The following is an 11,891-nucleotide window of genomic DNA, read 5'->3' on the forward strand; positions in this document are numbered from 1 at the left end:
TAGCATTGTTGTTCTGAGATCATGGTTAACATTTTGATATGTAATATTTAAGATAGTTTTCTATAGATTAGTTTATACCCATAATTAAACAAAAGCTTTTAAACTTCCTTTTTAACGTAATAGTATCCTATGAACTTTATTTGGTCAATAAAAATAGTTCACTTCCCTATGTATATTTCACATCTGAGTATAGCATACATATTCAATAAAATATCAGTAATGCATGGAGTTACTAAAAATTAGAAGATATTATGCATGAATATTACTTCTAAAAAATAAGGAACTTTGGAATTCTAAAAGTAGATTGAAAATTGAGTTGAATGTACAGCCAATAAATTAACCACTGTTACAAGGCATTATTTTGATGATGACTATTTTTAAGATATCCTAACATAGAATTAAATAAGTCTTTTAAAATTCTAGTTCTGTCAGTAACTTGCTGAATGATCTTGTTAAAATTACTTACCTTCTGTCATCTTTGGTTTCTCAGAATTCTCAACATAAAATTGAGAGAATTCAACAAGATAGAGTTACAGAACACCTACCAAATTGCTAGGTACAGAGGGAATGCTCATTAAAAGGTAACAATCATTATTGAAATTACCCCAGTTTGTTAACAAATTTTCTGGTGTGTCATCTGTTGTTGTTGGCCATAGTGCCATAAGCAAAAAAAGACCTAGATAAATTTAAGCTTTCCATTTCACTGATAATGACTAGACTACTAGGTTAACCATCCGATGACATTATTAGCAAACAGTTTTAGTTGTACTGAATGGAATTTAACATTAAATTTCTTGCATATTTATCATAGCATTATGGTATTGGTGTAATTTAATTTGGATCAGGGTTTCTTGACAATATGGTAGGTAAAATTCAGAAATATTTTACAGCCATATTTCAGTGCAGAAATTACAAAGTAATGTTACTCAGTAACACCTAAATATTTTATTTCAATCTCAATTTGGAAAAATATTTAAAATAATAAGATAGATAATTTAGAATAAATAATAAGTTATGACATGTAAAAAATCTAGCAGACAGCTCCATTTTTCAAAGTACACCTGTATTCAGACTTACTGTATTTGGCTTGTGCTAAGTCATAGGATATAGAAAAAAAAATGCACGTGTGTATTTTATACACACACACATATATACACATTGTACATATTATATATAAACACATAATACATAAATAGGTTCATAGATAGATAGATAGGTATTGATATGAAACCTGGATTTTTTTTTAACTTAAAAGAGATCTTACCAGTATGTTGGGAGTCACTATGAAAGTTCTTTGATCTCTTGGTTTTGTAGCTGACAGAATTTTGAAACCTTTCTTTGTCTCCTTTAGTAAAGGCAGAGAACTGTCAGTATTTGATAGACCTTTGATATTTCATGGCTATTTAGTCCAAAAGATGTGGATTTTTTTTGTTGTTGTTGGAGATATAGCTTTGGATTCTTTGATATATATTAGTATAGAGTGTCCTATGCCATTGTCAGGGTGAAAATCCATTCATTTATCTTGTTTCTGATATAAAAATACTGGCAAGGATAATGTTGGATGGATAGTTATCTGACTATATTTAATAAATTAAAATGTGATTGGGTTTGTTCATTTTCAACTTTCAGTATGTGAGCTTTTTGATATTTGGTCATTTTTAGGTGACAAAATTAGTGTTTGTTTCTTCTATTTTAAAGTTGGTATGACCACCCTTTTTGAAACTATGTAGGGGTATAAATAATACTTTTATATCTTGCTTCAACTCTGTTAGTACAGGCTAACATGGTAGATACACTCATCCTCCAAATAATATTATTTTGGTATTTAGAATCAGCAGCAATGTATTTTTCTTTTGGTAGAGTTCACAAAATAAAATAGAATAAATAATGCTTTGTGGATTTGTTTAGTTATTTTTTGTAACTTTAGATGTTTTTCAAGTGAGTTTTCTAGTGATACTATTTTTCTAGTGATTTATGTCAGTCTTACTGTAACAAAGTTTTTTTCTTCAAAAGTTTACCTTATGAAGTTTACTTAAATACTTCAGAATCAAAATCAGCAGAAACACTATAAATTGCAATGTGTATTGTATTCGGTGAGATTATATTTATAATGGTAAAGCATAAATAGTCTAAAGATAAGACTTAAATTTAAATTCCAGCTTCACCCATTTAGTAGTTGTGTGATCATGAGCAAAATTCCTTAAGCTATTATTTTTTCAATTGTACAATGAGAGTAATAATACAACTCTCCATATTATGGTTAATAAGATAATATTTATCTGTTCCTGGAACATAGTAAGTGCTCCTTTGATATCAGTTATGATTTACAATTTGTTAAATTTACGATTTTTTTCAGTTTACATATTTTCCTTATTTTTCGTACTTTTTATGGTTCACAGATGGTTTATATACTACATTTCTTTTAAGAGAAATGATACATAATATGTTAGTAGTGCATGAAAAAAATATATACTCTTTGGAGAATGTGAGAAGTATCCTGAATAACCTTCCCATTGGGGTTCATGTTTTCTTTCCTTGTTGGAATAATTAAAACCCAACTTTGAATCACATAGATTATAGGTGCTAGACACTGAAGGGCCTTTTTAATCAGCATCTTCATTTTACAGAAGAAAAGCTAAAACTTAGGTGATTATCTTGCCCAGCATCCTGTGGCCATACCTTAACTTGTGTCTTTTTAAAAACGTATTTTTTGTGTGCCTTCCCTAGTGGTGCAGCAGGTTGAAGCACAGCAGTAAGAAGCTAAAGCCATTTCAGCATGAGTTCGATCCTGGCCCGGGAGGTGACCCACATGGCACGGCAGATCTCTCCTGATCCACCCACTGCTCGGCTCAGCAGTGTATTTCAGTCACTCTGCCTGTTCTGCTCCCCACTCTGTCTCTGGTGAATCCTCTCACCGCCCTTGCAACTCTGGCCTATACCCCAGTCCTGTATACAAAAATAAATAAAAATCTTTAGTAATAATAAAAAAGAAACATTTTAAAACATTGGTTTACAATACTGTATATGGTTTAGAAATACAGGATCACACCTTTCAGGTGTATGTTACCAAACCACATCCACCCGCCGGCCACCCACAGTTAGCTACTATAGTCCACTGCGCTCCCTTCCCACTTTGTGCTCTACTCTTTACTCAAGAACTTCAATTCTACAGGCAGATTTCTAGAGTGTGTTACTTTTTTTTTTTTTTTTTTAAGATTTATTTTTGCATACAGAACTGGGGTGCAGGCCAGAGGTGCAGTGGTGGTGAGAGGATTCATCAGAGACAGAGTGGGGAGCAGAACAAGCTGACAGATGAAGTACAATGCTAAGGGGAGCAGCAGGTGGGTCAGGAGAGGTCTGCCACACCATGTGGATCACCTCCCAGGTGGGGATCGAACTCATGCTGAAGTGGCTTTAGCTTCTTAGTACTATGCTTTAACCTGCTGCACCACCAGGGAGGGCCCACTGGATTAGTTTTTATCGGACACTTTGTTTTGTCTCTCTATATTTTTGTGAGTGATACCACCCTGTTATTTGTACTTCTCCTGACTAATTTTGCTCACCTTTTGATGAACATAGAATTTATGATAATATTTGAATAACAGTAACATTCCCACTAAAGGCAAAAAGTCAGAGCTGTCATTACTTTGAATCTACTTATCACTAAGAGCAAGAGTCCAGTGGTTTCTCAGCAGATAGGTTGATCATACAACCTTAGAAGCACAGATATGCAAAGCGTGGTCTCTGTCTCAGAGTATGTAACAGTCTTTCTCTCTCTAGCTCAAATCTCTGGTCTTTGCCATGTAAATTTTCCAAAACGAGAAGCTTGACCATGGAAGGACAGACTATTGTTTGAACCAAGAGCTGTTAAAACATTCAGTTAGATTTCTTCCTTGAAATCAGTAGACTAAGACTGTGTTAGCTCATGTTTCATATTACACAAGAGAAAATAAACTGAAAGGTCAGTTGAACAGTTACAGCATTGCCCTTTTCCAAGGTAATCAGCAGAGCATGTAGCAAAGACGTGAACAGGAGCGTGACTGGAAAGAGAGTGGCTGATAAAGAGGCTGGCTGCTTAAAGTGCTTGGGACAATACTTGACACTTCCAGGCCTGACCAGATGGGCCATCTCACAGGGCTTACCTTCAGTAATTCTGATTTATTACTTTCAGAAGACTTTTTTTTCTAGTTAGGCAGTCAGGTTTTCACATTGCCAGAGGACCCCAGAAATGTTAATATTAAACATTAATCATACCTTGGTAAACTACAAGGGCAATATATTATTAATTTGTTTGTTACTAAGACATAAGATGCAGTGATTAAAATTAATGTATAGCTACACTTTGCTAATTTATTTTAATTAATCTGATAAAAAGTCAGCATCATCTTACATTAATAGCTATATGGCAAGTTCTTCAAATACTGCCATTGAGCATTATTTCCATTATCCATTATTATCTAGAGTTCTAGAAATAAGTACTTTATTATTAAAAGAGAGTTGTAGAAGATTTTATACATAGTACCACTAAGAGGAATATCTCTGATTTTCATTAATTGAATAAGAATATTTCATAGGAAGTATATCACAGCAATGATCTTCTTTGTTTCCACCATCCCCACAGCTACAACCCAGTAATCAAATTAGGAAAGGACATTTTAATAAACAATACCTTATTTTAGGGTCACTATTTTAAATAGCAGCAATTTTATCTTTTAAAAATTAGCTTTTAACAGTTTTGAGTTGATGTTATCCTCCTCCCTCCTAAAAAGAATGATTTGATAATTTCTATATAATTATAATTTCTACAGAAATTAATTTGAGACTCAAAGCAGCTAATTCCATTGCATTAAAATTTAGGTCAAGTAAAAACAAAGCTATTATTTAAATAGCTTTTATTCTGACATAAGAAAATAAGAGAACAACTAGTGTCTTTTTCTTTTCTTTATTCAAAGATTTATTTATTTAACCATATGGAACTGGGATACAGGACAGAGTTAAGGGGCAGTGACAGGATTCACCATAGTCAGAGTGAGGAGAAAAAACAGGCAGATTTATGAGGTACACTGTTGAGGGGGACAGTGGGTGGGAGCAATGGGCCAGACAGGAAAGGTCTCCTTAGCCATGTAGCTCACCTCCGGGGTGGGGGTCGAACTCCTACCAAAGTGGCCTTGGCTATTTTTGCAGTGCTGTACTTTAATCTTCTGTGCCACCAAGGAGAGCCCTAAACTGTATTTGTAAATGTGGTCTGAGGTTGCTTTTCTTAAATTGACCACAATGAATTTGATTATGTTTTGGAGGTGATACAACATGAACAAACTTAAAAAAAAATTGACTTATTGTATATGTTATTGTGCTATAATTAGCATGATGGAACTATTCCAATTAAAAATATATATTGTTTTCTTTTTCTACCTAGAAATTTCTTGTTTTCTTGTTTCAAAGAAAAGGCAAAATGAGGTATTTTGGCCAATTAGTTATATATATATAAGTTCAACAACTTTGACATCAATGTTATCCTTCTGTTTTATAAATGGGAAAGCTGAAACTCTTGAGTTCATTAAATGAAAAATCCAAGGTCAGTTTGCTAATAATGGGCCTAGCAATGAAATCCAAAATGATATTTCTAAAATCCTTTCTCGTATGTCATCATGCTAACATAGTAGTTGATCGATACCAATTAGCTTTCAACTGTTTCTATCTGTATGTAAAAAATATCATTAACATCAGTCTCCAAATTTTGTTAAGTGAATTCACAGGACCTGTGGAGGTGGAATGAGTTTGGGATTTAGTGAGTCATAGAATCCCATTGTAGTTACATTGGATTGTATCATTCTTAGGCTTTAAGAAACTTGATTTTTCTGTGTTGATCTCAAACCCAACAATCATATTGAGTACATTTATTTTCCTAGTAATGAGTTTATTTTTCTGTAAAAAGGAATGGAACTAAGTATTTTAGGTATATTATATGATTAACAATACAACTTTATGGAGTAGGTAATTTTAGTCTCATTTCAGATTAGAAACTTTAATCTTGAGTTATAGATGATAAAATGTAGGACTGGAATTCCAATTTTTTGCATAATAACCCATATTTTAATTCTAAATCCATTGTTTTACCATTGCCAAGCCACAATCTGGCAAGTAATAGATGCTCAGTATATTTTGTTTGTTGATTACTTACCACTTTATAGTATTTTTTTGGTGCTTGGGTACATCAGTACATGAAATAGATAATTTTCTCCATCTTTGCGGAATTTATAATCCAGTGTCTTCTGTTTTCTTCTGTTTTCTGGTTACAAACTTTTACTAATGCCCTATCAATTGCTTTCCTTTTTTTTTTTTTTTTGTATTGTCTCATATGTAACAGAAACTATTTTGAATGTAGGGGCTTCAAAATGACTTTCATCTCTGTGTCCTCAGTAACTATTGTGCCATTGGATATTTAGTTGATGCTCATTATTATTTGTGGAATAAATGGATGGTTTTACTACTCTTAGCTTTCCACTAATACTTAAATGGTCCCATTTCTGCTGTTTCATGATAGATAAGATCTAAGAGTTTATGCTTAGTTGAATACATCACTGAGATTTGAAATAGAATTTTGAGTATTTAGACATGATGTGATTAATGACATTTAAAAATGAAATACAAGCAACTACATATACTATGATTTCACTGGTAAGTTCTTTACATTGATCAATCTTGTAAAATAAGTATTGTTCATAAATCCCTATGATTTTAATGTTGTGTGTTTAATACAGTTCTATTAAATTGGACTCTATTAACTAAAATACACCCACCAAACTGCTCTCTTTAAAACATGTCTCTGATAATGTCAGTTATTTTCTCTGTAAAGTCTTTAGAGATTTTTATTTTTATTTGGTATCTAGCTGAAAACCATCTTACCCTGATAAGCCATTGGATTCCTATCTACCTATCTTGCTGAGGCCACATCTAGCTAGTCACGTCTAGAAGGACCATGTAATTGTTGCATGTTATGCCCCTTTCTATGTTTTCTTCAGTTATCAGAATATTCTCTTCATTCTTCAGTATATAGCACAGATGCCCCTATTCCCTAAAGCTGTGGCTAACTCTTCAAGACCTCAAGTGTATCTGTCTGGCCTGGCTAATGTTGTGCATGGGTGAGCACACTCCCCTGTAAGGCCAACAAACAAGTCAGCAGAGCACAAGTGAGTGCACTCTGTCCTGCAAATAGCTGCAGCCCACTACTTTGTTTCAAGTAGAAGCTGCAAGAAGCCCCAGGACAGGTACAAACATGCACCCCACTCCCTGGGTGGGGCACATTTCCTGTTTTTTCCCTGCACATGCAGACCCTATATATACCCATGGGCGGTCCTAATAATCAGACTTCAGACCCCAGCCCCCAGGCTCCTCCTTCATTCTCTCACCTCTCTGAGTCTCCTAGGTACTGGCCATCATAGGGGTCAATGCACCCCTGGGTGGGTTAGCAACATAACGCATTTACTAATATCTTCTCACAGAACTTTCTTGTTTTGATTATTTGTCTGTTAACACTTGCTTAGGTCAGGCCTCCACTGGAAAGTTGTACTTCTTAACGGAAAGATCTTGTTTCTTGTATCTGCCTGATTAGTACACAATAAATATTTTTGTCAAATATATTTATTTTGGCAGTTTGTAGAATACTTATCATTGATAAAAGGGTTTAAGTGTAAGTCTCAAGTGTTTTATGTTTGCTTGACAGTATTAATATATGGACATTTTGTATATCTAGTATGATTTGTTTTATCTGACAGTGTTTCTGCCAGACAGTTTAAAATGTTAGAAAGGCTGATTTAAAAAGCTATATTTTTCTTTCAAAAGAATTCCAGTTCCCTCTCCTTTAACCTTATTTCCTCCCTTTTTAGTCTTTCAAAGTTCCTGTTGAGCTTTTACTTTTGTGCTTTTTCTTGTCTCTATTCCAAGTGTACCCTATAAAGTAGATGACAATATAAAATCTTAAAAAATTAAGCTAGTAAGGAAGAAATTTCCCCCATGGATCTCTGTGTTTCAGGCCCACTCAGAAGCACTTGAAAAAGGAGTCTACGTTCTAGACATTTCCAGATATGTTATGGTTCATTTTCCTGACTTGTCTCCTACTTGGCTTACAACTCTGCCTGAAATTAGAAGTTCAGTACTGATCTAGGATAAATTGCCTTCTAGGAGAGCAAGGATTTTAGCTTGTTTTTTTTTTTTTTACTTTTCTCCCTACCTATCTCTTGCATCTTCTGAAAGTACCTCCTTTTCTATCCCCACAAATTTAATACATTTAATTTTCTCCCAGGCTTTCCACAGTCAATACCAGCTACTTGTTATACATACTCTTGGTATGTATTACGTGTTAATTTGCCGAAATTTGTAATTATCATAGCTGAATAAAATAGTAAGGATTTATAGATACTTTTGGAATTTGAGGGGGATTTCCTTAATGTTTGTTAACAATTCATATGTTTATTAAAATCTAAGTAAATGAATATGTAAAAATGAATAAAGACACATTGGTCATCAAGATGGTTTGAAAAACTGCAGCCTACAATTTTTGATTACACAATGGCTACTGTGGCAATGACTCCAAGTGTGATTTCAGTTATTCTTTATGACCTATGAGATCCTCCCCTGCCCCCCAGTTAACAAAGGGAGAAATTAAGAAAAAAAATGAAGTGACTTGTTTAAGATCTTATACATTATATAACAGAACTGTCTTGTTTACTGTTTATTTCTATACCATTTCTACCTTTCTTTTAATTGTACACTTATTAGCCTTATAAGTGAATTTAGAAGAACTTCCAAAAAATTTTCCTTCTCTTTAAAAGGAAAATGTAACTTTCAGTTTCATAATTTGTCTCTTTATATACTTAGAGTATTCCTTTTATGAGGAATAATGTTACATTTCTGTTGCTTATACTCAATTGAAGTGGGCAATTTACATATTTATCTGTGCCCCAAAAGAGGATTAAAAACCCCAATGTAGAATTCAAAACCGATAGTGTTGCAACATTTTCTATCTGTACAAAATGTTAGTTGCTATACTATATTTTATGCTCTTGGTTACCAAGAACTTGACCCAGTTTTTAAATATCCTATAAATTCATAGGAAAATATTAAGAGAGATGGCTGTAGTAAGAGAGGGCACAGGCATGATGAGCTTGCTATATCCTCAGGCATTTTCTTTTTTGAGTTACAGTGATTTCAAAGTGGAATGTGTATTTCTGTATGAGAAGCTATAGGGCTGACCTTGAGGGAAGTCAAGATACTTACTTTAAGTAATAAAATGCTCTAATCCTGTTTCTGTTGAATTTTTAATAAATGGGGCATTTGTATATATCTTATGAATCTTTTCAGGAAAGATTATTTTTTAATTTAAACTTTAAGTATACTTAAAACATATTTTTTTGAAAATGAGATCTTACCCTGTTATTTAGCCACCTATAGTTTATAATCTTTTTGTAAAAATCAGTGATTTTCCATTTATTATGAATATATGTAGTGTGCACATTTTTAACACAAGTTTATTTTTTGATTGCTCCTTACTATATGATCTTTTTGTTAAATATTAGGTTGTTTAATACATATTAAAGTTTTATATACCAAATGATAACTGAATATCTAGATACTTTGTGGGACCATCTGTGACTTCCTTCTAAATAGACTATCTTAGGAAGCTTCCTGTATTAGCACATTTCACTCTTTTTCATGCTTCTTAATGACCCTTATGTAACATGTTGTTGTATGTTCTAGTTTATTAAGGTAGTTTCCCATTGTTGATCAAGTAGATTATTTTCCATGACTTGGTGCCATAAATAGTGCTATAATAAATAGTGTCATACCCATAGATGCCTTTGCTTCCTTGTATGATACAAAGGGTAAATTTCTAGGAAAAAAAAAATGACTTACTTGAAAAATGTGGTTTTCACATTTTCTTAACAGATGCCAAATTGTTCTCTAATAATCTACCAAAGAGTATTTGAAAACGTTGTCTTTTCCCTGTATTTGTACTACTTGGATTCTTGCTAGCTTTCTGGAACTTCCATTGCTCAGCCCTCAGTGCAGGCAGTTTATTGGCATTGCTCAGTTCATTGGGTGGTTCTGTAACCTTTATCTATGTTCCTTGCTTCATTTCTCCAGCTTTGTTCTAATTTATTTTTCTCCATATTTGAGGGTTATTAGTGAAAGTGGGTAGCATTTGGTATGTACCCATGGTGAATGTGGACTGTGGCAGATCTGGGAGTGGGTCAGGAGCAGCCAAGCATTACTCAAGTCCCACTTGGGGATTTGCCAAATTTCTTATAACCCCTAGCTTTTGTGATCTGACATGTGGTATGTTTTTTGCATGCTTAATGCTGGGTAGTGGTAGGCAAACTATAGTCCACAGGCTACATTGGGCCTGCTACGCTGTTTTGTGAGTAAAATGTTACTGGAACACAGCCACAGCCATTGACATTTACATATTGTCTGTAGCCACTTTCATGCTTCAGAGACACAGTTGAGTAGTTGGGACAGAGACCACATGGATGAAAAAAAAAAACCTAAAACATTTATTTTCTGCCCCTTAATAGGAATAGCTTGCCAAATCACTTGCTTTCAGTTTTCTTACTAGCTTTTTTTTTTTTTCCATTTACTTAGGAATTAAAGGGGAGAGATATAGGGATTCTGCTTCATATTATGTCATGGACATTAGAATAGTGCTGATTTTTAAAAAGTAAGGAAATAATCTAACCTTCCTTATTTCCTCTTATACCAGAATGCTTGCAATGACAAAATTTGTTGATTGGATCAGTTAAGCTTATTTGAGATAAGTATGATTTTTATCCTACAGATAATCTCTTATCACTAAATTAAAATTTTCCACATTATTCCTCTTAAATGATGGATTTTCTGAATGAAACAGCTACTTAATTATAGTAGCTTTTCACAGAGGTGACTTAAATTTCCAACTTCCCTTCTTTTGCTTTTTTCAAAGGTATAAGCGTTTCAACCAGACTTTGGACAGCATTGGAGAGAATGAAGGTGGTATTGATAAGTTTTCCAGAGGTTATGAATCTTTTGGTGTCCATAGACGTGCTGATGGTGGAATATACTGCAAGGAATGGGCCCCAGGAGCAGAAGGAGTCTTTCTTACTGGAGAATTCAGTAAGTATTTTGAAAATATTAAAAAAGAAATTTGAAAGCAATAGTAAAACCATTTTATTTCCTTACATAAAACATAACCCTGTTATATTGCATTATGTAACTACATGAAGATTGATGATTATCAATATCTAACTTTTTTAGATAAAGCCACAAAATATATTCATCTCTACTTTTATATGATTATTTCACTATTTTGTGATATATTTGTTCCAGAAAATCGTTGTTGTGTAAAATAATGTACTAGAAGTAACAGAGTTTGTGAGAAAAGTCCTGTTTTGTAGACTACTTCAAAATTTGTTCAACGTTGTTGGCGAACTCTGAAAAACTAGTGGTAATTGGGGTAGTAATACTGGTGGAGATTAAATCTCCACCAGCATATGCACACCACATTAGTAGACATTGTAGCTCTTGGATCCTCTATAGTATCCTTTTTTGAGTTTTCACTAACAGTGGACATCTGATTTGGAGAGTAAATGTGTTCATCACTTAATTCTCTCCTTCAACATTTTATAAGAGTGGGAAGTATCTTCTCAGAGTTGTCACCTGCACTGTTAACATCACTAGATAGTTAACTACTAGTGGCTCTAGAAGTTGTCATGCATCTAGCTTACAGAAGAAGGAACTGTATGTAAATAACTATAACAGTCTCCTTAGCTTTATTCTGAAAGTATAAATAAATTATTGTAACACAGATATGGTAGAGAGCTGAGACTTAAAAATAGAATAACTGGAGGGCCCTCCCC

At 33.6% G+C, this 11,891-nt stretch overlaps 1 protein-coding gene across 1 annotated transcript in view; it reads left to right on the top strand.

Annotated features, from left to right (window-relative positions):
• The window catches only part of GBE1 (glucan (1,4-alpha-), branching enzyme 1), a 236,415-nt gene that overhangs the window by 30,595 nt on the left and 193,929 nt on the right, over positions 1-11,891 (top strand). The window contains exon 2 of the mRNA XM_004675290.2: positions 10,979-11,148. Within this exon, the coding sequence (XP_004675347.1) occupies positions 10,979-11,148 (170 nt within the window). The remainder of the gene's footprint in view (positions 1-10,978; positions 11,149-11,891) is intronic.

Source organism: Condylura cristata, unplaced genomic scaffold (assembly GCF_000260355.1).
Source record: "Condylura cristata isolate star-nosed mole 26May11 unplaced genomic scaffold, ConCri1.0 scaffold00003, whole genome shotgun sequence".
Classification (NCBI taxonomy): Eukaryota; Metazoa; Chordata; class Mammalia; order Eulipotyphla; family Talpidae; genus Condylura; species Condylura cristata.